This window comes from Perognathus longimembris, chromosome 5 (assembly GCF_023159225.1).
Source record: "Perognathus longimembris pacificus isolate PPM17 chromosome 5, ASM2315922v1, whole genome shotgun sequence".
NCBI lineage: Eukaryota > Metazoa > Chordata > Mammalia > Rodentia > Heteromyidae > Perognathus > Perognathus longimembris.
In genome coordinates, this window is record NC_063165.1 from 7379273 (window position 1) to 7404182 (window position 24910).

Genomic DNA, 24910 nt, shown 5'->3' on the forward strand with positions numbered 1-24910 from the left:
GTTCGTTGAATATCTTTGAGGTAAAAGATGGCTTTCAACAATTTCTCTAGGTTTTATTTTCTTTTTCTTTTCTCGTTGGGCTTCTGAATGCTCTTTCCTTCATGGGAGGAGACATTGGAAGAGTTACATTTTTGTTGTTGTTGATGTTTTGGTCCGCCATGGAGCTTGAACTTGGGGCCTGGGCGCTGTCCCTGAGCTTTTTTTGCTCAAAGCTAGTGCTCTAGCACTTTGAGCCACAGTGCCACTTCCGGTGTTCAGGTAGTTCATTGGAGACCAGTCTCATGGACTTTCCTGCCCTCTCAGATCTCAACTGCCGGAGTATGAGCCACCGGAGCCCGGCGGAAAAGTTGCTTTTAAAACATCCCACCCAACATTTGAGTCATCATCACAGGGTCTTGGAGGATGGGCTCCAGTGTGGATGTAGTTTGTCCCTCCGAGGTTTGTATGACAGAAGCTTGGTCTCCGGTAGGGTGACCTTGCAGTGGGGGAAATGTTTCAGATGGGGTTCAAAGCTGGGCCCTGTGGCTTGTACCTGTAAACCTAGCGACTCAGGAGGCTAAGAGGTGAGGTTCATGGTTCAAAGTCAGCCCAAGCAAAACACACCTGAGACTTATCTACAATTAACCAGCAAAAGACAGGAAGGGGAGTGCGGCTCAAGTGGTATGGCAACAGCTGTGAGCAACATAGCTGAATGAGAGCATGAGGCCCAGAGTTCAAGCCTGGAACTTCTGGAAGCTTTGGAGAAGCAGCCTTGGGGGACCCCAAATCAGACCCAGTCTAGTAGGGAGATCCTTACTACAGTTGAGCTGCTTAGTCCCAGCCACTGGACACTTCTCTCAGCCCCTCTGCCTCTTCTTTTTCAAAGCCAGGACAGGGTCTAGGACTTGTGCCTAAAGCCTGATAGCAAGCAGGACTGGCAGCATGAGCAGGTGGCATAGTGAGCCACTCAAGAGCTCACGCTTGTAAAGAAAGGATTCGGGTGAAGGGATACGAGTGCCCCCCTGCAGAAATGTGGTTAAGAATGGGGTAGTTCCAGCCAGCTGTTGGTGGCTTACACCTATAATCCTAGAAACTTGGGAGGCTGAAAATGGGAGGATCACAGTTTGAGGCCAGTATGGGCAAAAAACTTACACCAGTCCTTTTCAACCCATAGCTGGCACGGTGGCACATGCCTATCATCCTGTGTAGGAGGCTCAGATTGGGAGGATCACAGAACAAGGCCAGCCTGGGCAGAAAAGTTAATGAGACTCCATCTCAATGGGAGAAGCAGCATGGGGGCCCATGTCTGTCATCCTAGCGGTGATGGGAAGCAGATCTCAGTCTAAGCACTGACCTGGACAGAAAGTAAGACCTTATCTCAGAAATGACCGCCATGAAAAAGGGCTGGAGGCATGGTGTAGCAATAGAGTGGGTTGAAAGGGCATAGTCTGAGGTTGAACTAGGCAGAAATTTGAGCCCCTACTTGAAAAATAATTAAAAAATGGGGTGAGGGGTGGCTTCAGTGGTACAATGCCAACGTAGCAAACTCAAGGCCCTGTTTTAAAACCCCAGAATTCTAAGAAAAATAAAAAACTCACACTGAAGCCTCCTTCACTGTCCAATAGCTACACAACTGTCCTGCCATTAATAGACACAGCGTGGATCTTGAATGTCTTCCAAATGCCCACATGCTCAAGGACTTTGTGGGCAGCGCATGGTGCTATGGGGAGGTGGTAGAACCATTAAGAAGTGGAGCTTCCTTGGAGGAAGTCAGATGGTTGGGGATGACATTGAAGTGGAGATTGGGTTTCAAGCACCCACCTCCTGCCCCTTTCTTCTGGACACCAGGAAGAGAGCAGTGTCTAGCACTCACTCCCGCCATGATATAGTGTGCTGCCATAGGCTCAAATCCAAGGGACCACGGATTGAAACCTCTGAAATCATGAGCCCAAACAAAGCTTTCCTCCTGTGAAGTTGTTTATATCAGGTATCTTGTAACCACAGAAAGCTGACAAACACAAACACATTAGATAGAGATGAAAGATTTCAGACAGCACCGGCACTACATAAAATACACACAGGTAGAAAAAGAAGTCCTTCCCAAGCCTCCCTGGGAATCCCACACGGCTGTGTCCGTCCAGTGTGGTGATGGCCACTTTTAAGGTGAGGTTGTTTTTCAGGTCTGTCAATTAGCGCCCCACTTAGTTCTCATTTAAAATATTCCTCACAGTTAAGCTATAATTCGTACTTTAATGAGTATGAGACCGATGTTCAGTGGCTTAAAAAAAAATCAAAGTCTTTATATAAAGCAATGAGTCTTCAAAATGGAGTGTTTCTGCCGTCTGAGCCTTTAAAATTAGCTGTTGGGTTGTGTGAACAAATCCGGAGTCGGAGATGTGTGGGTAGGGAGGTCTCTCAGGGAGTGGCTTGCTCTGATGGCAGCTCTGGGACTGATATGAGGTTCGTGGGGTCCTCCAGTCCAGCTGAGAGTGTTTCTTCCTTGGAAACTGTCTCTGGAGGTCCCGGCCCAGATGGGGTTCCCAGGTTGTCACCATGGCTGGGATTCTGCTTGCTGCTTTCGGAGTCTTCTGTAATGATACTCAGTTTGTCAAGAACTTCATCCTCATCAGAGAATGGAAAGGAGAAAAACAGGCGCGTGCTGTGATGAGGGTGGCCCAAAAACTACGGCAGGAAAAAGGACAGTTAATTATCCAATGGTTCCATTTCTTTTTCTGGGTCTTACAAGTATTATTTTATTTTTATTTATTTTTGTCAGTAGTAGGGCTTGAACTCAGGGCTTGAGCACTGTCTCTGAGGTTAGCGCTCTATCACAGTGAGTAGCTAGAATTCTACCTCCTTAGTAGCTAGCGTTATAGGTATGAGCCACCAACACCCAGCTAGGGCCATGATCTTAATCATTGGTCCGCCATTTGGGTAATCAGGGATTTTAGACTAGAATCTTGTAGCCAGAGCATTTCTTCCAACTCTGCTCGTGTCTACCCTACCCGCCTACATTAACATTTCCCTCTCACAAGTTCAGGAATTTAAATTCTTTTGAGGTTCTGTATGAAATTCTTGTAAATAAGCTGGGCGCTAGTGGCTCATGCCTATAATCTTAGCCACTCAGGAGGCTGAGATCTGAGAATCTGGGTTTGAAACCAGGTCAGGCAGGAAAGCTAGAAGTGAAGCTGTAGCTCAAGTGGTAGAGTGTTAGTCTTCAGCAAAAAGTTCTGGGACAGTGCCCAGGTCCTGCGTTCAAGCCCAAGGACTGGAACAAAGAAATAAACATTGGAGTAGGGCTGTGGCTCAAGTGGTAGAACATCAGCCCTGAACAGAAAGGCAAGCAAAAACATGAGGCTCTGAGTTCAAGCCCAGTGCCAGCACACAAACAAATAAATATGCTTAGCAACAAAGCTTCAGAGTACATCAAAATTGACAGACCCATAATATGAGTTAGACAGATTGACCATCCTTTTAATATAGCACAGTAACTAATGGTGTGCATGTATGTACACGTGTGTGCGCGCGTACACACACACACAAATGATAATGGTCTCCCTCCATCCTGGTGGAGTCCGCTCCCTATGTCAACACTGGGTACCCCTCAGGGAGCACAATGATGCCCTGGAACTTCCACTGGGTGTGGTAGAGGATCAAAAGCACAGGCACCTACCTTCATCCTCTCAAAAAGAGCAGGTGTCTGGCTTCCCTTACTTGGGCAGCCATTCCAAGGTCACTGGACCATTTTTGGGAGAACCACAAAGGGAGGGCCTCAATTTTGTACTCCCTAGTAACTTCACCCATTTGGATAATAAAGCCCCAAACTCGGACAGCTTGATGCAATTGGTCTTTCACTGAATGGCCCACCTCACACTTTGCAGTGTAACTACGCTGTGCTAATAAAGCATTTTTTGCTGTTTTCCTAAAAAATATGAATAAATAAATAAGTGTGTGGCTCAAGTGGCAGAACATTGTCCTACCACATGCAGAACTCTCAATTCAATCCCAGTACTGCCTCCCCACACTAAAAAAATTAAAAAAGTGTATATATATAGAGAGAGAGAGAGAGAGAAAGCCTGCTAGTGTTGAAGGAAAGAACTCAGTCCAACTGGCCCCTTCACTAAACTTGTTCTGGCTTTGACTTGCCATGTATTCTTTCCTGTCTGCTAGTTTCTTTGATGGTGAAGCCAAGCAGCCAAAAATAGCAGGTGAATAACTTAGTTTCCTCTAGGTTCTCAGTTAACAGAACACCACCCATAGCCAAGGGCCTCCCTTTGTTCCTCCTCCGGCCGTGGCTTTGCAGATGCACAAGTACATCTCTAGCGGATGCGCAACTCTGAGGCTTCAGGGCTCCCTGGGGCTCTTAGCAATTTCCAGCTGCCCTAAAATACTTGCCTAGGGTCCCAAATATTGCTTTTTTTCTGTAGTTGGTGCTGTCCTGGGCTACCCAGATGCCTTCTAGAACAACAGATGTTATAGCTCACAGCTGGGACTCTTTTCCAGGAAATGCCTCACATAGCAGGATAAGACCTTGTGCTCTTTCCAGGGCAGCTCACATCCGTCACGTGCATTCACAGCTCTGCAAACACAGGCAGAGCTCAACGGCCGAGCAGGTGGCTGGGGTGTAGTAGAAGGAGAGCCTTGGAAGGTGAGGAACAAGAGGCCCATGGATGGGCTGGGGATATGGCCTAGTGGCAAGAGTGCCTGCCTCGGATACACGAGGCCCTAGGTTCGATTCCCCAGCACCACATATACAGAAAACGGCCAGAAGCGGCGCTGTGGCTCAAGTGGCAGAGTGCTAGCCTTGAGCGGGAAGAAGCCAGGGACAGTGCTCAGGCCCTGAGTCCAAGGCCCAGGACTGGCCAAAAAAAAAAAAAAAAAAAAAAAGAGGCCCATGGATGGCATGTAGAGGGGAGGGTGCCCGCCTGAAGTATGTAGATTTCCGGAATGCATATTACATCCAACTAACAATGTGCGGCACAGGAAGGACAGAACCAAGCAGATGGGAGGCCACAGCAATGGACAGCCACTAGCTTCTATAAGTAGCCAGTAGGATCAGGAACGGGCTCTGCTTTGGCCTAAGAGTAGGTAGGAGCTTCCATTCCCTTAGGCAGATAGATACACTCTAGCCCCTGCTCACTGTCCAGGCTGCCTGTGACACAGATCACTGCTGAGCCTCTTTCTACCCACCCCCATACGATGGCAATTCTAGGGGAGACCAAATGGCCACCTGGGACATGATGACATGGAACCCTTGCACTCTGGACACTGACTTCAGGAATCACTTGTTACTGGAGTTCAGCAGGGCTTCAGCCAGCATGCTGAGGCCTTAGAGAGACTCCGCTGGCAACAACTGTAGCTTGGATGGGGCGGCGACACGATTCACCTGTTTATTTCTAACCCCCAGCTCCTCAGAAAGTAAGATGCCAGCTGGGTGCCAGTGGCTCAGGACTATATGCCAGCTATTCAGGAGGCTGAGAGCTAAGTACTGTGGTTCAAAGCCAGCCTAGTCAGGAAGGTCCCTGAGACTCTCATCTCCAATTAAGTACTAGAAAGCTGGAAGTGGAGCTGTGGCTCAAGTTGCAGAGTGTTACCCTTGAGCAGAAAAAGCTAAGGGGTAGCGGGCAGGCCCTGAGTGTAAACCTCAGTACAGCACTCCCCACCTCACCCCATCCCACCCCCCCCAAAAAAAGAAAAAGAGCTAGGTTGTGGCTCAAGTGATAGAATAACTGCCTTGCAAGCCTGAGGCCCTGAGTTCAATCCCTAATACTGCCAAAGAAAAAACTGCATACAACCAATGTGCCTCCAGCTGCGTATTTAAAATCATCTAGATGACCTACAGCATTCAATCCAGTATCAATTCTATATAAATAGTTCTTAGACTATATTGAGTAGGGAATAGTGAAAAAAGTTTCCGAGTTTAACACAGATGAAAAAAATTTAAATATATTGCACCTGCATTAATTTGAATGTACAGGAGCAGAACCCACAGATACTGGGGACCACTTTATATCTAGAATTTCATAGGGCCTCTTCAGTCCTGATCTTTCACTAGCTGTATTCTTTGTTCTTTCTTCCTTTTTTGTTGTTGTTGGTTGTGGGACTTGAACTCAGGGCCTGGGTCCTAGGTGTTGTCCCTAAGCTCTTTCACTCAAGTCTATTGCTCTACCATTGTGAGCCACAGTGCTACTTCCAGTTTTCTGGTGGTTAACTGGAGATGAAAATCTCTGTCCTCAGATGTCAGCCTCCTGAGTAGCTAGGAATACAGGTGTGAGCCACCAGTGCCTGGCAGTTCTTTCTAAATCTTGGGAAACAGCCTCCCTTAAACTAAGATAATTTCGGTCCCTCTAAGGCTTTGGGCAGAGAAGGCCAGAGACGCCTTCTGGGCTGTGCAGGCTGAGGAAAGGCTTTGGACTTGTATTTTCTTTTTTTTTTTTTGGCCAGTCCTAGGCCGTGAACTCAGGGCCTGAGCACTGTCCCTGCCTTCTTTTTTTTGCTCAAGGCTAGCACTCTGCCACTTGAGCCACAGCGCCACTTCTGGCCATTTTCCGTATATGTGGTGCTGAGGAATCGAACCCAGGGCCTCAGGTATACGAGGCAAGCACTCTTGCCACTAGGCCATATTCCCAGCCCTGAGGAAAGGCTTTGGGAGCAAACCTCTGCCTCCTTTCTTTAGGGCTGACTCCAGCCTCTAATAAAATACACACCTGGGAATGGACCAGAATGTGAGATGTGAGTCATTTTCCTGGAAAACCTACTGTCTACCACTGGGCAGTCTTGAGTTTACAAGAGAACTGCAGTAGTTTTGGAATCCACATCTGATCCCATCCCCCCTACCTCTTTCAGGTGCTGGGGGAGAGCATTTCCGGGGGAGAAGGTGTACTTGGTCTTCTTGTAAATGCACCAGATCAAGGCAAAGCAGCCGACAAGCACCAGGAAGCCCGCGAAGACAGACACCATGAGAACGACGGCCACTACCCAGGGCGAAGTTTCTGTGGAGAGATTGGACTGGGTGAGATTCTCTACAGCTTGGGTCACAGAGGTCTCACGGCCGTTGTAAACATCACAATCCGGTGGCAATCTCTGGAAACCAGACCCCCCTAAACAGCTCATCCTAAACAGTGCTCCATGAATACAGGGGCTGCCTGGAGGACACGGGGCTTCTCTGTGAGGTTCATTCCTTTCTTATCTTCCTCAGGGTCTGTCCTCTGACACCACGGCTGTTGCACGATGAATTAACGGAGAATGAGAATTCTGAGCTGGCCACCCGTGCTTCATGCCTGTAATTCTAGCTGCTCAGGAGGCTGAGATCTGAGGAGCATGGCCTTTCTTTCCTCTGTGACACATTAACCACGAACCACCAAGAAGCTAGAAGTGAAGCTGTGGCTCAAGTGGTAGAGTGCTAGCCTTGAGTAAAAAAGCTAAGAGACAGCACCTAGGCCCTCTGTTCAAACCCTACATGCTCTCTCTTACACACCCACACAATCCTGGTGCATGTCGCCCACTTTCAGCGTAACACGGTGCCAGCCTGCTCTGAGTGAACTTTTGCACTGATGTGGTAAACAGCCCAAGGGAACTGTAGACATTAGAGTTCAGTAATAAGAAGTGAAAGAAGTCACACAGAACCCATGACTAATGATCCCAAACAAATCTCAGTGCCAAGTGCCGCAAGTTCTCCTTCCAAGAGCTAGGGTGGGTCCTCCCTGTCTCTGATGCCTGCCATGTCTCCTGCAAGCCAGGGGTGTCTTCCTCAGGACTTGAAAAGGCCAAGAAGTACAGCGAAGCTGGGTGCCAGTGAATCACGCCTGGAATCCCTGACTCAGCTCGCTCCCCATCCTGACTTCCTCGCAGTCTTCTTTAAGATACCCAGTCACGTGCTGGTGGAGGCAGGGATCAGAAGGGCTGAGGTGAGAGGCTAGCCCGGGCAAGATGTTCTTAAGAAGCCCATCGTAACCAATAGAAAGTGGGACACAGTAGGGAGTCTCCTCATCCCGGCTTCAATGGGAGGTATAAATGGGAGGATCACAGTGCAGGACGACCTGGGCATCGATGCAAGACCTTATTCAAAAGAGCAAGAAAATAAGGGGGGGAGGGGGAGGCACGTGGATCAAGTGGGAGAGTATCTGCCCAGCAAATGCGAGGCCCTGAGTTCAAAACTCCAGCACTGTCCAAAAAGAAAAAAAAAAAAAGATTGGTCTCTTCCTGCACATAAATGGAACACAGCGGCTTCTAATGCAGTTATTCCTGACATGTGTGTGTGTGTGTGTGCGTGTGTGCGTGTGAGAGAGTGTGTGCCGGTACTGGGACCTGAACACAGCGCCAGGCACTCTCCCTTCCCTTACTCCACCCAGCGCTGGCACTCTGCCACGGGGGACTGGCTTGAGTGAAGTCATTTTCCTTGCTTTAACTAACCCCACCACAGAGCTGACTGCGGCCACGCGTGGTCTCAGCTCCTTTCTCAGCACCAGGCTCCTCCTCCAGCAGTCCCGGCCACTTGTCCTCCCTGAGGCCAATGCCCAGCACCCTCAGGAGCGAAGCCCACGGAGGTGGTGCCAGCTGGGGGGCAAGAGCACAAGGCCTGCAGCTCATCTGAAGGGGACTATGTGCGGGGCGGGTGGCAACTGTCCCTTCGATGCAGCAGACTGAAGAAGCAACACCGGAACGGGGTGCTGAGCCCCGCCTGGAAGCCCACGGAGCAGCCACTTTGTCCGTGTGCGGCTCACCAGGATCCTCCTGAGACACCAGAGAGAGGCCCGGCTGGGGCTGGCTGGTGACCGGCAGGCATGTCAGTATGGGGGAGGTGGAAGGGACCTGCCGCCCGCTCTGCCTGCCCCCCACCCTCCCTCCTTCCGCTGCGTGTTGCATTTAATGCTGTCGTTTCTTCTGATGTGCAAGCCTGGGTCCTGCCAGGTTAGGGATCTATCCCAGCTCCCCAGGAACTCACGTCAGTGGGAGACGCTGGGGCTGCTCCCCTCTACAGGGCACCCTGCACACAGGACTCGGACATTTTGTGTGTTGGTGAATGCGGAATCCTGCTGTAAGCTTGCCGGACGGAGCAGCCCCTAGGCTGCTGACATTCCAGCTGTTGAGAAAGTTCCAGACTCTTACTCACCCATCCTTCTATTAATGTCTTAGTAGGTGTGTAATGAGTCAGAGTCCCTAGGGACTCTTAAGAGAGCACTCTGGGCACTCGTGGTTCACACCTTTAATCCTAGCTACTCAGGAGGCTGAGATCTGGAGGACACTGGTTTGAAGCCAGCAGGGGCAGGAAAGTCTGTGAGACTCCTTTCTCCAAGTAACAACCACCACCACCACCACCAACCAGGGGAGGTGTGGCTCAGCTAGAAGTATAAAAGGCAAAGGACAGCACCCAGGCCCTGAGTTCAAGCCCCAGTATTGACACACACACACACACACACACACACACACACACACACACACACACACACACACACACGAAGCTGACCAATCAGGGCTGGAGACCATTTGGGGGCGGGGCTGCCATGTCTAGGCCTCATCAGTGGGATCTACACAGCCATCTGCGGGGCTCAGAGCAGGCAGAATTGCAAGCTGGAATCTTCACCTACCGTCTTGTGTTTGCTCACAGACAGGCTTACTCCACTGCCCAGTTTTGTTTCTAACAGGAACAAATCCTTGAACTTGAACGCAGTAAGTTGTCCAGGGCTCTAGGTTAGTGATGACCTTGAAGTCATGGTTAAGAGTAACTTGAACCTGGTTGAATGTGGAGAGAACACAATAACATGCTAAGAATTCTCATTCTGCCCCCCCCCCCATGTTTGGTACTCGGGGTTTGAACTCAGGACCTTGTGCTGGCAAGGCTGGCCCTACCCTGTGGGTTTAGCCCTGTTTTTCCTGGTTATTTTTTAGGATAGGATAGGATAGGATAGGATAGGAGGCATGACACACTTAGTTTACGCTTCCCATGCTTGCTAGGATCCTAGGTACACCCCACGCCGTCGTGTCCCTCTGTGCAGGAGGAACCTAGCAGATTTTATTTTTCATTTTGCTTGAGCTGGCCCCCCTATGCAGCTTGCGTAGACGAATGTGCATCACTGTATCTTGCTACCAGCTTAGAAAGTGTTTTGGGAACTTTTCTGCCCAGGCTGGCCTCAAATCAAGATCTTCCCATTCCCAGACTCCCAACTGACTTGGCTGCAGGTACGAATCACTGGCTCCTGGCTTTTCTTTTACTTTTTCTCATAATTTCCAGGTAACATTTCTGCTTCAGACTCTGAATGGGAAAGAACGGCTGCTCTCCCTGCTCATTTCAGATCCTGACAGCACTGCGGGGGTACAGAAACACTGACGGCCACACTGACAATCAGTGCCTGAATTCTGAAGCTTTACTGACATATACATCATACTTGCCATTAAAACAAAGAGAAAAGACAAGTTTTAACCCAGGCACCAGTGGCTTCACAACTGTAATCCAAGCTACTTTGGAGGTGGAGATAGGGAGGATTGAGGTCCCAGGCTAGCCTGGGCATAAACGTGAGACATCTCAGCCCTCCCCCCCAATTGTAGGATGTGGTGCCTTGCATCTATCATGCTAGTTATGCGGAAAGCTTAGATAGGCAGATTGCTACCTAGGCCAGATCCGGCATATATGTGAGACTGTATTTAAAACGAACAAACATAAAAAAGTAGGCAGAAAGGGTTGAGGGCATGCATAGTTCAAGAGGTAGAAAGCATACCTAGAAAGTACAAGTCCCAGAGTTCAACTTGTAATACCACCAATAAAAAGATAAGCCAGTTTCAATATGCCGCACTGTGTCTCATAAAAATTCAAATGCGGAGCTACCTCACGCCTATAATCCTAGCTACTCAGGAAGCTGAGATCTGAGGATCACAGTTAGAAACCAGTCCAGGCAAGATAGTCCAAAAAACTGGGATCTCCAATTAATCACTAAAAAGCCATAGTAAAGCTCTGGTTCAAGTAATGGAGTGCTAGCCTTGAACACAAAAGCTTAAGGACAGCATTCAGACCCTGAGTTCAAGTCCCAGAAATGAAACACACATACAAAAATTGTACACTGAAGTCCAAACACCAGGTGCCTGTAAAACATGACCTTGTATGGAGGTAGTCTTTTTTTTTTTTTTTGCCACGCCTGGGGCTTGAACTCAGGGCTTGGGCACTGTCCCTAAGCTCTTTTGTTCAAGGCTAGAACTTTACCACTTGAGCCACAGTGCCACTTTTGGCTTTTTCTGTGTATGTGGTACCAAGGAATAGATTCTAAGGCTTCATGCATGCTAGGCAAGCAAACTACCACTAGGCCAAACTCCTGGTCCCCTAGTCTTTTATTTTTTATTTTGGTGTGGGTCCTGGGGCTTGAACTCAGGGCCTGGATACTTGCTGTCCCTTACCACTCAAGGCTGGACCTCTGCCACTTGAGCCACAGCTCCACTCTGGTTTTGGCTGATTAGTTGGAGATAAGAGTCTCACAGACTTTGCTACCTAGGCTGGCTTCCAACCATGGTTCAGCCTCCTGAGTAGGATTACAGGCAGGAGCAACCCCCGCCTAGCCCTGGAGATAGGATCTTTAGAGGTAAGGAAGAGTCTCTAATCCAGCAAGCATGATGGTGTGCTTACAGAGAAGTTTTGACTCAGGCACCAGGGAGGATACCTTGGCAAGACAAAGGCAGAGAGTTGGGCAATGCTTTTATAATCCAAAGGCCAAGGTTTTAATCAGCCAGCCCCGGAGGAAAGGCAGGGAATACTGATGGAGCACAGCCCTCCTGACATCTTCATCTTGGATTATCAGCCTCCAGGAAATGTTAGACAGTACATTTCTGTTGTTTGCCCAATTGTGACTTTGTTCTAGCAGTCTTACCCAACCAACAGTGGCCTTGTACCACAATAAAACACTGTGATTTTGTTTTCTCTATGAAGCATATATTTAGGATCCTGGTGGTTTGGGGTTCTTCTTTTGTGTATTAGGTTGTTCCCCAACCTCTAGGGTCCTGCTCTTGGGGTCCACCTCTGATCTGTTTGATTTTTTTTTTTTTGCCAGTCCTGAGGCTTGAACTCAGGGCCTGAGCACTGTCCTTGGCTTCTTTTTGCTCAAGGCTAGTACTCTACCACTTGAGCCACAGCGCCATTTCTGGCTTTTTCTATATATGTGGTGCTGAGGAATTGAACCCAGGGCTTCATCCATGCAAGGCAAGCACTCTACCACTAAGCCACATTCCCAGCCCAATCCACCTCTGATCTGATGGCTAGAGTTGCCAAGTCATCTCAGTTGAATCTGAGCTGAAGATAATATAATTAGTGGTATAGTTCTAAATTTGAGAAACGGAAGCAGATCCTGGTAAAACAGGGAAGTGAAAGAGCTTACAAAGTGCATGCAGGCTTTAAAAAAACAAAAAACCCCTTTCATAATTAGTTGCTTATCTTTGAAGTTGAGGATGTGGACGGCTTGCTAGTGTTTCTTCACTATGAGGAGAAGTTAATCTCAGCAAGGTGTTGGGGACCTGCAACCTCAGGAAGATGAAATCTGAGACTCTCCGTTGTTTAAAACCAGATTGGTCAGAAATGTTTGTGAGACTTATCTTCAGTTAAGATGTAAAAAGCTATAAGCGGAGGTGTGGCCCAAGTGGTAGAGCTTCAGCCTTGAGCCCAAAAACCAAAAGAGAGCATAGAGGCCTTGAGTTGAAGTTCCAGTATTGGCCCAAAAAGGAAGGAAGGAAGGGAAACAAAACACAAGGAATGCAAGAAATCCTAAAGGTTCTTCATGTGATTGTTTAAGGACCTAGTCTTGCAGAGGCACAGAGATTTCCATTCTGGTTCAGGGACTATATAAACTTTGGAACAGATGAGGGAGGAGCCAGAGAGCAGGTGGTCTTTTCAGGAACTCAGAGGCCTCCACCCAAAGCGAGAGAAACAAAGGCACCCGACCATGCCCGTGCTGTGGGCGTGTTCTCGATAAGAAGCTAAATATAAAACAGGGCTTGCCTTTCATGCTCGGTGCAGAAGGCACTCAGCCTCGGTGGTTATGGCACTGGGTCTTTAATTAGAGGGTGCTGTCTGTTCCTCTCTGGGAGGAGGTACCTGGGTTTTCTCTCTAGGTCCAGGGGCTTAGCCAAGACACCTGGATACCTGGTGTGTAGTTATGAAACTAGATATTCTGGATTGCTTTTCAGGTACACCTTTCCTGGGGCCTTGGCTACAAGCAAAATTGTCTTTTGTGTGAAGATTTCCTGTATGCTACGGTTTGAAGGTGTGTGTCTTCTAAATTCCTTCATTGAAATTGTACCACCCAGGCAATAGTATTGAGGCCATGACCCAGAACCCTGAAGAACTAGACTAGCAACCTTCTGTAAGAGGTGTGAGGGAGGTGTTGCTGTTTGTTCTGCTTCCTTACTTTTTTGTCTTCTTGCAGGGGGTGGGGTGGGGAGGGGAGAAGGGGCAAGAGAGGGTGCCAGAAGGGAGGGAGGGAGGGTGAAGAATTGCAGCCATGGTATTCAGCAGACACTATGTGTAGAGAAAGAAGTACGCAACTTGTGGGCAGGGACAGGAGGGGGAAATGCGGAAATGGGGAAAGCGAAGAATGGGGTGACATTGTCCAAAAAAGAAATGTACTCATTACCTGACTTATGAAATGGTAATCCCTCTGTCACACACCTTACTAACAGTACAATTATATTAAAAAAAAATACAAAAACGAGGAGGTGTGAGGGAGCCCCCCCATCTTAGTCTAAGGATGCAGCAGTATGCTCTCATGTTAGAAGCAGAGAGAAGCTGGGTGCTGGGGGCTCACCCTTGTAATCCCAGCTAACTCAGGAGGCTGAGATCTAAGGATGGCAGTTCAAAGCCAGCCTGGGTAGGAAAGTCTGTGAGACGCTTATCTCCAAATAACCAGCCAAGAGCTATTAGTGGAGGTGTGGCTCAGTCTTGCCAAGCTCAAGCCCCAGTAAGGGACCACTCCCCAAATGAATACATCAGTGACTACATAATAGTAATAAAATGTGACAAGAGCCAGGCGGTGTCAGGAACAACGCTACAACTAGGTCTTTAGGTTCCAAGCCAATCTTTTAAAAAGGAATTGATCCCTTTAGAAGAGAGCAGCAGGGAGAAGTGGGGTGACAGGCGACATTTGTGACGGGTGGGGGGTGGGGAGGGGCCCCCATGGGTTTGGCTCATCTGCCCGGTTTATGGGGTTTGAGGCCACAAAACAGAAGTCGTTCAGGTCACCTGATGCAGCTGACTGTGACTTCCTCTGGCCCGCTGCTGACTCAGCCCCGCTGGCCTGCAGCTTCTCTTCGGGGAGGAAGGGCAGTTCTCAAGGCACACCCTTCACCCTCCGTGTCTGCTCCCTGCATTTGCCACGGGGGGCTGAAAAGCTTGGGCCCAAGATACCAGTCAGCCTTCTGGGAGGGTTCTGGCTTTGACAGCACCAGGTTCGCGGCCCCTCTGGACCACAGGGGCTGGCACTGACGAATCCTCTGCCTGTATGGACTCCCGACTTCTCGCTCATCCTAGCTATCAGAACTGAGCAAAAGAGGGGCTGGGAATATGGCCTAGTGGCAAGAGTGCTCGCCTTGTATACATGAAGCCCTGGGTTCGATTCTTCAGCGCCACATATACAGAAAAAGCCGGAAGTGGCGCTGTGGCTCAAGCGGTAGAGTGCCAGCCTTGAGCAAAAAGAAGCCAGGGACAGTGCTCAGGCCCTGAGTTCAAGGCCCAGGACTGGCAAAAACAAAACAAAACAAAGTAAAACAAAAAAAAAAGAACTGAGCAAAAGAGAGCAAGGTGGTTCACGCCGTCATCCTAGCTGCTCACTCAGGAGGCTGAGATCTAAGAATGAGGGCTCAAAGTCAGCCTGGGCAGAAAAGATCAGTGAGACTTTCATCTCTACTTAGCCAGTGAGAAGCTAAGCTTGTGAGGCACGAGGTGCCTACATCTGAAATGCCTGTGGTCACCCAAGCTCACCTTCTCCTCGCTTCCATTTCTCCAGTACTGCACCCTGTAAGCCAATGAGGGATAAAAGTCCTTCATGGTCCATGGTCCGGGTTCATTATCCACTTGCGGGGCTGAGAAATGCATGTGTAAAGAATCAGCAATGGCTTCTATATGTATTCCAGGAGGTCCAAGGAGGGCTAAATAAGAAGAGAGCAAAATGAGAATCAAAAGTCACATTTTCAGAACCCGAACTTTTCATATTTGTACCAGACAAGAAGTGTTCTGAACGGCACTGCTCTTAGACACCCATGGCCATGACACTGACTGATGTGGCCAAGGAGAAGGCGGAGTTTGATTCTTTAAAAAAAAAACATAAAATCTGATGATCATTATTTGTATAGTAGCCAGGTGGCTGGTGGCTCATGCCTGTAAATCCTAAATACGCAGGAGGCTGTGAACTGAGGAGCACAGTTCAAAGGTAGCCCAGGCAGATCCAGCTATAGGACTCTTCTCTCTAATTAGCAAAGAGCCAGAAGAAGAGGTGTGGCTCAAGTGGTAGAGCTAAGGAACAGCGTGAGGCACTGAGTTCAAGCCCTAGTACTGACACACACACACACACACACACACACACACACACACACACCCACGAATGTGCCTAGGACATAGGTGCTCAGTTATGAGAAGGAACAATAAATGTCTATTTGTATTCTTCTCTGACTACGGTTACTTTTTGACGGTCTGCAAATGGATCCACTTCTATCATTCTAAGCTGTTTGTCTGAAATCAGACCAAGAAAACTTGCTTCCCAAAGCAAGCACAAAGAGATTCCTCATGCTATCACAAAGCACTTTCCTTTCACTAAGATAAATACACATTATGAGGCCAGTATCCAATGGAAGATAGAGGTTACTAAGAACATGGATACAGACTCAGATTTCTGGGTTTGAATCTTTGCTCAGCCATTGTTTGACTTTCTAATAGGTTGCTTAATTTGTTTCTAAGGGAACTGTGCTAGGTGGAACTTAGAAGGATTTTTTGTGTGTGTGCTAGTATTGGAACTTGAATTCAGGATCTTGAGCTTTTGCTTGGATTTTCTATTCAACACTGGTACCCTGCCACTTGAGCCACACCTCCACTTCCTGCTTTTTGCTGGTTAATTGGAGATGAGAGTCTCACAGACCTTCTTGCCTGAGCAGTCTTCGAATCGTGATCCTCAGGTCTCTGTCTCCTGAGTAGCTAGGCTTACAGGCATGAGTCACGGGAGCTCAGCTTAAGACATTTTTTTGTAGGTTATTCCGTGAATACTCTTTGGAGGGCTAGAGATGAGTTTTATTACTGAGGTCCTAGGTCCTCATAACCCCCAATTGCCCATCTGTTACTAGGTGGAGGTTCAATCAGGTTAGATTAGACCTGACCTGGAAGCCTTCTTCCAGCTTATCAACCAACCAGCCTGACTTTACATACCTGCCATGAGCTGATCTTCCCCCTGTCTTTCCTCTGGGCTAACTGCCTGCCTACATCAGTTTGGCCTTCCGTGTGTCTTCACAATTTCACTTATTCTTTCATCTTTTGGGGTCACATTTGTTTGCTGAACTTCCAAATGGACCTCCTTCCAGAAAACTGTCACCTGAAGCTATCCCATTCTTCTCAGAAACAGCCCTGACCCCAACTCATTCACATGATCACAGCACATCCAAAATTAGCAAATTTTTATTGACTTATTTTATTGATGATGTATGTATCCTTTTCTGTCTCACCAATGAATTTCGTGTGTGTGTGTGTGTGTAAATATAAATATTAGGATTAAGTCCTGGGCCCTGCACTCTTTTTTTTTTTTTTTTTGGCCAGTCCTGGGGCTTGGACTCAGGGCCTGAGCACTGTCCCTGGCTTCTTTTTGCTCAAGGCTAGCACTCTGCCACTTGAGCCACAGCGCCACTTCTGGCCATTTTCTGTATATGTGGTGCTGGGGAATCAAACCCAGGGCCTCATGTATATGAGGCAGGCACTCTTGCCACTAGGCCATATCCCCAGCCCCCGGCCCTGCACTCTTGCGTGGCATTTTTTCTCATAGCTGGTACTCTATCACTTGAGTCATGCCTCCAGTTAACATTTTTTTTTTTGCCAGTCCTGGGGCTTGAACTCAGGGCCTGAGCACTGTCCCTGGCTTCTTTTTGCTCAAGGCTAGCACTCTGCCAACTTGAGCCACAGCGCCACTTCTGGCCATTTTCTATATATGTGGTGCTGAGGAATCGAACCTAGGGCTTCATGTATACGAGGCAAGCACTCTTGCCACTAGGCCATATTCCCAACCCCTCCAGTTAGCATTTTTATTCTGTAGGACTTTTCTGCCCAAGCTGGCTTTGAACTATGATCCTTAGATCTCAGCTGAGTAGCCAGGCATGAGCACTTTTAAATGTGGTGCTGGGAATTTGAACTCAGGGCCTTACGATTGCTATAGGCAGGCACTCTAACACCTGAGCCATGTCTCCCACCCTTGTTGGTGAGGATTTGTCTAGCTCTAGACTCTTTGCTATACTTCCCTAGCTCCCTGAACAAGGCCGTCCACTGTGGGTACTCAAAAGACTCTTGTTGATGGATCAACCAGTGTGAAAATAAGAAAGGTAAGATGACGACATACAACAAAATGGAAAACAAAATGGCTTACTGTCATCCACAGGAGAGAAGGGGATGTCCACCCACTGCGAATGTTCATCTGCGAATTCGGCCCTGACTCTCAAGGTGTAGTTGCCATACTTGGAAAGGCTGGGGAAATCACATTGTGTTGACACAGTACTCTGGCATGCATTCTGGAATCCCTGGTAACTACACAATCAGAAAGACAAAACCGTAAGTGTGCGAGCTGGGTGCTGGTAGCTCACACCCCTAATCCCAGCTGCTCAGGAGGCTGAGATCTGAAGATCTTAGGCAGAAAAGGTCCATAAGGCTCTCATTTCTAATTAATTACCAAAAAGCTGGAAGTGGAGGTATGGCCCAAAGGGTAGAATGCTAACCTTGAACAAAAGAGGCCCTGAGTTCAAGCCCCAGTCCCGGCCGGCACACACATATGCAAAATGGGTTCTAACTTCTGTCTTTGAGCTTTATTCCCTCTGCTACCAAAAACTAATAATGAAAGAAAAAGAAAGCCTATAATCCAGGCTGGCCTCAAATTTGTAATCTTCCTCCTCATCCTCGCTATTGCTGGGATTCTAGGTATATGCTACACTGCCCGGCAAATTCTTAAAATTAAAAGAAATTATTAAACACTGATGAGTAGTATGCACAATTTGTATGAACATCTTCCAGATTTTCTGAGGTCTTACCGATCCTGGGCATGCCATAAGGCATTTCAAAACCAGTCTATCCCATGGCTAAATAATTTAGGGGAAAAAGGAATTAATCACAAAAATAGGTGTTTTCACAATATAACTTCTTAGTGTTCAAGAGTCTAATACGCACCTATATCTCCCCAAATGGGCTAAGTATTCCGTACACCTGACCAAGAAAGCTTCCTCCATCATTGACTTCTTTTTCTTTTTAAATTTAATTTTTTTTTTTTTTTGCCAGTCTGGGGCTTGAACTCAGGGCCTGAGCACTGTCCCTGGCTTGTTTTTGCTCAAGGCTAGCACTCTACCTCTTGAACCACAGCACCACTTCTGGCTTTTTCTGTTTATGTGGTGCTGAGGAATCGAACCCAGGGTTTCATGCATGCAAGGCAAGAACTCTACCACTAAGCCAAAGTCTCAGCCCCTGACTTCTTTTTCTTTATTAGCCTATGTTAATAGTACAAAGGGGTTTCACGGGAATATTTCCATATGTGTGTGTAAACTACTTTGACTCGAAGTCACCCCCCTCTCAGAGCAGTACATGGCACGATCTGGGAGCGTGCTATCCACTGATGAACTAGAAGAAGACTGCAAATAGTGCCCTAAAAATGACTCGCACTAAAATTATTCTGGGAAATACAATCACAACAATCTGAAAGGTGCAGGCTGCCTTCCTGTAAGTGAGAAGGCTGTCTGACTGGTTTCCCACGCATCTGTCCAGATGCCAAGGCAAATTTGGCTGCCCTCAGAAGCAGTGATGGTGGCAGTGGTGATTAAGGAAAAAAGCAACATTAATGGAGCCAAGAGGGTCGGGCGTGGAGAGCTAGGGATCTGCCCACTTACACTCAGTTTCTATGACTTCAGAATCTTAAGGACTACATCACAACTCATTGCATTCTTAGTCATGTCCACAGTGTTGCAAAAAATTGCTAAGGGATCATTGAGATCAAAGAATTTTATAGCCTGCCTTTTCTACTTAGGATACCACGAGCCTTCTGGTACCCATCAACTCTTCATGGCTGCCTTACACCCCACTGCATGGAAGATCCAAGGCTCATTCCTCAAATGTGATCACTTCCTGTTTTTCAGCATCACATTTAGTCACTCCCTGTATTTCAGGGAATGCATCAGCTGGCTGAAACATGGTATTACCAAAGTTCTTTTGCAATGAATGACTTCTCTTTTTCATTTACTGTTTTGTTTTTTTCTTCCCATTTAATAGGCACTATGACCATTTCCTCTATTATATCCAATTTTGGATATTTCCATATTACAATCACAAAATTACTCATGCTATGATCCACTGAGGCTGAATTCAAAGCAATCCTTTCATGGAGAACCATGGAAGAGTTCATCAGACCTTTCAGGATCATTCTCTTCCTCAAGAAGTGCCCAGCTGGGGGCTGGTTTTCTTCCGTGTGTTCCATGTTCTGTCTGTTCTTCCATGCAGACCAGACCCAGATCCCAGCACCGACTCAGCTAATCACTTCCTATCCTACCTTCATGGAGACACTGAGACCACTCCGCTAGAGGATGTGCCCTCCGACCACGCGCCGCTGTTACAAAGGCTTGGCAGCAAGCAAGGAATGGAGCAAAAGATCATGTCTAGAAGAAGGGAGAGGGGCACTGGGCCCCTCCAAAACTCAGGTTGAAATCTAATCCCCACGGAGAGGTGGTAGGCGGGTAGAGGTGAATGACATTCCTGGTAGTTACGGGTTTTGTAGTCTTGTGTATTAAGATGTGATCAATTCCCCTCCCCTGAACCTAATACAAGTCAATAAAAAATAGATATAATCAGCTGGGCACTGGGGGGGCGGAGGGTGTCACCTCTATAACAATCCTAGCTTTTTAGGAGGCTGAAATCTGAGGACTGAGGTGCAAAGCTAGCACACACACACACACACACACACACACACACACACACACACACACACAATTAATGAACCACTAACATAAAAGAAAATAAATGAGCCAAAAGGCAATTTTCATGATATTTCAAATTAATAATTTTTTCAAAGTAATGCTCTCTAATAATTCCTTGTGTTCCTGTTTTTTTCCCCACTTTGAATATGGCTTTATTCTAGTGAGATTTTTTTTTCCCTGAATGATAAAATTTTTTAAACTAAACACCTAGTGAAAATTTTTATTATGTTTTAGATAGTTCAAAGCATGTGTGTCTTTGTAAGAGGCAACTTGTTTATTTATTTATTTAGTGCTGCCACTGGGGCTTGAACTCAAGGCCTTGGCACTGTCCCCCTCCCCCCCTTTTTTTTTTTTGCCTTAAGGCTGACACTTGAGCCACTTTGAGCTATACTTCCAATTCTGGCTTTTTGCTGACTAGGGATGAGAATCTTATGGACTTTCCTGGCTGGGCTGGCTTTGAACTATGATCCTCAGGTCTTAGCTTCCTGAGTAGTTAGGACTGAAGTCATGAGCCACCAGAACCCGACTATCAGAGGCAATTTAAACTGATTTTTCTAGGCCTAGAATTAATTAAAAGCGGGGATACTCAGCCCCTCTACTTTGGACCTGTACTGTTTGACCTAACCCATTCTCTGCTATAATTACATCACCTTGGGCTCCAGGAAAGAGAGGATTCATAGACAAGCATCCTGTGACGTAAGGCAAACTGCCCCTCAGACAAGAAAACGACCTAAAGCTACAGACCACCTGTCAGGCCTCTGGAGTCAGACCGCATCGTTCTGCCAAGCAGGCCATCCCTGAGCCTTGTACTGGTTCAACTCTGCATACCTTTCTCACTTCCTACTCCCAGTTCTCCCTGTTTAAGCCAATGTCTGCACCCCTGGAAACAACTGAAGATGTACTCAAGTGCCGTCCCCTGACTGCCATGGAATACATCTCCTTTCTCTCTCTTTCATCAAGAAAAACAAAGGATAGAAATTAGAGGCTGGAGCCCTGGCTCAGTGGTAAAAACACCTCCTAGCAAACACCTCCTAGCAAATACACAGCCCACCATCCTCAGTTCAAACCCCAGTGGTGCCAAAAAAAGAAAAAAAAGGTAGAAATGTAGAGGTATTTGGAGAAGGGCCTTCCAGGTGGTGTTGAGGATTAGAATAGGATGAAGTTCCCAGGACTGAATAACTAGTGGTTTGGTAAGGAGGGTGGCTAATTAATGTACACACCCGTGTTTCCCATCAGTCACCCAGGCTGCCAGCAAAAGCCACCTACAGAAATAGCCTTGTCAGCTAAGGAGATCAACAACTGTGAGCCAAATTACACCTCTTCCTTTTACAAAGTGCCTAGCCTCAAGTATTTTCTTTCCAGTAACAAAACACTGATATAAGAGAAGTTAATGTCCCACAGTGGAATTGCTAGCTTTATAGATTGAGTGGAGAGAGCATAGGCCAAAATGATAAGACCAATCAGAACTAGAAGTGCACCTCAGGAAATAAGTTGTAGAATAACCCTTCTCAAGATTGGATGAACTTGTTACATCAATGTTGAAGTTCCTGAGCTTGCTAACTATGTTGTGTGATGAAATATTACCCTTGTTCTTAAAGATCCTCTAAGAGGTAAAGGGCATGTTTATGGAAGAAAAGAGGAGGGAGAAAAGAAAATGTGGCAAATAAAACAACATACTTCAACAACATCTAGTTTGACTATCTTATTCTTTTTTTCCCCTCCTTTTCCCTGGACTTGGCAGTCCTCGAGTATGTTTGTACAAATGACTGCTGGATGGGAATGAGGGTGGGGTTAGTGGGGTAAGAAAGGGAACTTCCCAGCCTTCCCCCAGGGTTTGGGCTGCCTTCCTAACCTGAGTCACAGGGAAAGCAGGATTGTTTAGTACTGCCCTTGGGCCTCCTGCTGACATTGGCAACCTGGTATGTGTGAAGGTATGCTGGCAAACACACACAGGTAAGCAGGACAAGGAGACAGTGTCCACACCACTCACTGCCCAGGTAATTATCTGGCATGAAAAATGGCCACCCTCCCTTTCAAGTCTGGACTGTGAAACAAGAGAGCTTTGATCAGCCAGGAGCTGTCTTCCTCCTGAAGATGTCTTCCATCTGCAGGGTGACTTAGCATGGCTCTGTGCATTACCTGAGTCCCTGGGCCTTGTGGTTGGTGCCAGACTCCATGGTGGCAGGATAGCGGTACAGCAAGGGTCTTCTTGATCTCTTGGTTTCTTAAACAGCTGCCACTGGTACACTGTGGACTTTTAGCAAACCTAGTCTAATAACATGGTGACAGCAGGAGCATTTTTCCTCTTAGAACACATCAATGGTAGGCTGGCGGCTCACACCTCTCATCTTAGCTACTCAGGAGTCTGCGATCGGAGGTTCTTGGTTTAAAGCCAGTACAGGCAGAAAAGTCTGTGACTGAGACTCTGAATTCTAATTAACTAGCCCAAAGCTGGAACTGAGCATGGTTCAGGTAGAAGAGAGCTGGCCTTGAGTAAATATGCTAAAAGTATGAAGCCCTGAATTCAAGCCTAAGACAGACAGACAGACAGACACACACACACACACACACACACACACATATACCCGAGGTAAAATCATAAACCAACACAAGAAACCATACAAAGGAAAAGCCCATCTCAAGAATTTCCTGCACAGAAAGAAAAGGTCAGCAGGGTGGTCCTTCTAGACTGCCATGGTCACTAAGGTGACCCACCCTAGGGTCGGCATATTTTAGCACCCATCTGCTAAGAACCCCTGAGCCTACCTTTTCTGCTGAGCTGTGAAAGTCAGATTCCCTTTGTCAAAGGCAGGTGACTCCCACTGTAGAATGTTCTTGAAATTAACAGAATTCATTCTGACATTTTCAGGAGGGGGCACCATCACTAATGCTGTAGAAAGGAAGGGAAAAATGTCAACTCTTTCCCTCAAAAAGGTGGCCCAAGAAAATCCCCACACCCCCACACTTAGGATTCCATGACAGCTCTGTGGTCTGCGGGGGAAGGGAGAGGGATATTAATGTATCAGGAAGGCTGGATTTCATTTCAAGCACCAGGAGAAGAAACTTCTGGGTGAGAGGTGAGGGAAGACCATGGTGATCTGGTTTGAGATAGCCTAGAAAGGAAGGATGGGTTATGGCAGGGCAAGAGGACTTCAGAGGTATACAGCTCTAGATTTCTGATCAAAGTTTAACATTCTTTTTGGCTCAAGCACCTGATGCCCTGATTGGAGCAATGAATCCATGCGTCTCAGCTGCCTTACACTGAAGGCATACTCAAGTAGGAAGTGAGGAAAACAACTGAATAAATGAGTCTGGAGGTCACACAGGGAAGACTTAAGCTAAGGCAGATGTTCTTTCTGTCTCCATCTCTTTTCTCTCCTCCCCTCCCTCCCATCTTCCTTCCTTCCTTCCTTCCTTCCTTCCTTCCTTCCTTCCTTCCTTCCTTCCTTCCTTCCTTCCTTCCTTCCTTCCTCCCTCCCTCCCTCCCTCCCTCCTTCCCTCCCTCCCTCCCTTTTTTTGGTGCTGGTATTGAAGTTTGAAATCAGGGCCTGGGAGGGGAGCTATTCCTTAGTCTTTTTCACTCAAAGCTGGTGTTCTATTAAGGAGTCTCACAGACTTTGGGGACTGGACTGGCTTTGAACAGCAACACTCAGTTCTCAGCCCCCCTCTCCGCCCCCTCCCCCCAGCTAGGATCACAGGTGTGAGCCCCTGGCTTATCTCTAAGATTTTAAACAATAAACACTAAAGCATAAGAGAAACTCACAGTCAACCACCCAGCTGGCCTTTGCTGAATGCTGAAGGCTTCTGCTGAGAGTCTCAGTGGGGAAGGAAAGCTGGCGGGATGAGAAAGAGGTGGGGTAGAGAAGGATCGCAGGTACAAGCAGCCTGAGGGGTAGGAAAGGGTTAAGTGCAGGGCGCATCACCCCAGTAAAGATGCCACACCCCCTCCCCCAGACTGAATCTGGGCCCCGGCAGGCCTCCAAGGGCCGAGTTGGTTACCCTGGTCCTGGGTCCATTAGAAGCTATCGAGTTGGGGCGCAGAGGAGGGGCAGAATTGAGAGTTCAGGTGTGGGGAAGGGGCGATGGGTGGGGCGGGCGGAGGGCGGGGCGCGGTGGCTGGGGGAGGACGTGGGGTGTGTGTGTGTGGGGGGGGAAATCTCCTCCACATCCGGAGGGCGGGCTGCAGGAGGGTCTGACACAGCCCCCGTGGGATGTTTCGGGGCCTTCGAGGAAAATGAAGTTGGAACCTGGAACCCGGACAGGTGGGGACTTCAGCGGTTCCCGCCTGCGGGCTGGGGTGCCGCCCCACCGCGGATCGGAGGGCGGCAGGGCGACCCACCCCGGCCGGGCTGAAGAGCCACACGCTCCCTTTCGGGGCGACCCCGCAGGTGGCGCGAGCCTCGGGGGTCACCGCCCTCTCGGCCGGGGATGGTGGTGGTGAGGGGTGGTGGGGGGGGAAGAGGGATCGAGTCCACGCCACCGCCCAGCTCCCGCCCCGCACACCTCACCTGACACCAGCAGGCCGCTGCCCAGCCAGCACGCCAGGATCCCCGCCAGGCCCCGCGCCATGGTCGCGCGGGGGCCCGCGAGGGGCTCGGGAGGGAGCCGCGAGGGGCGGCGGGAGTCCCGGCCGCGCGGCTTCCGGGAGCTCCGGGGGCGTGGTCACTGGCCCCGCCCCGACGAGGCCCCGCCCCCGCCGAGGCCACGCCCCCAGGCGCGTCCGGCCCCCAGTGGCCTGGATCCGAGGCTGGGCCTGCAGAGCGAG

At 48.3% G+C, this 24910-nt stretch overlaps 2 protein-coding genes across 3 annotated transcripts in view; both read right to left on the reverse strand.

Moving 5' to 3' along the window:
* Positions 1-1943: 1943 nt before the first annotated feature.
* Positions 1944-24792, reverse strand: Il10rb (interleukin 10 receptor subunit beta). Of its 2 annotated transcripts, none has more exons than XM_048346301.1 (7): positions 24654-24792; positions 22912-23035; positions 17565-17722; positions 14930-15096; positions 9567-9711; positions 6817-6971; positions 1944-2661 (listed from the first exon to the last, which is right to left on the reverse strand). In XM_048346301.1, the coding sequence occupies exons 1-7, from the start codon at positions 24712-24714 to the stop codon at positions 2395-2397; spliced, it is 1077 nt and encodes a 358-aa protein (XP_048202258.1). In that variant the 5' UTR covers positions 24715-24792; the 3' UTR covers positions 1944-2394. The 2 variants fall into 2 exon arrangements, with proteins under 2 accessions (XP_048202258.1, XP_048202259.1); XM_048346302.1 differs by having other exon boundaries at positions 24649-24770.
* Positions 17265-24910, reverse strand: part of Ifnar2 (interferon alpha and beta receptor subunit 2) — a 33646-nt gene continuing 26000 nt past the window's right edge. Inside the window, exon 10 of the transcript XR_007210964.1 lies at positions 17265-17279. The gene's annotated coding sequence lies outside the window, so the exon portion shown is untranslated. The remainder of the gene's footprint in view (positions 17280-24910) is intronic.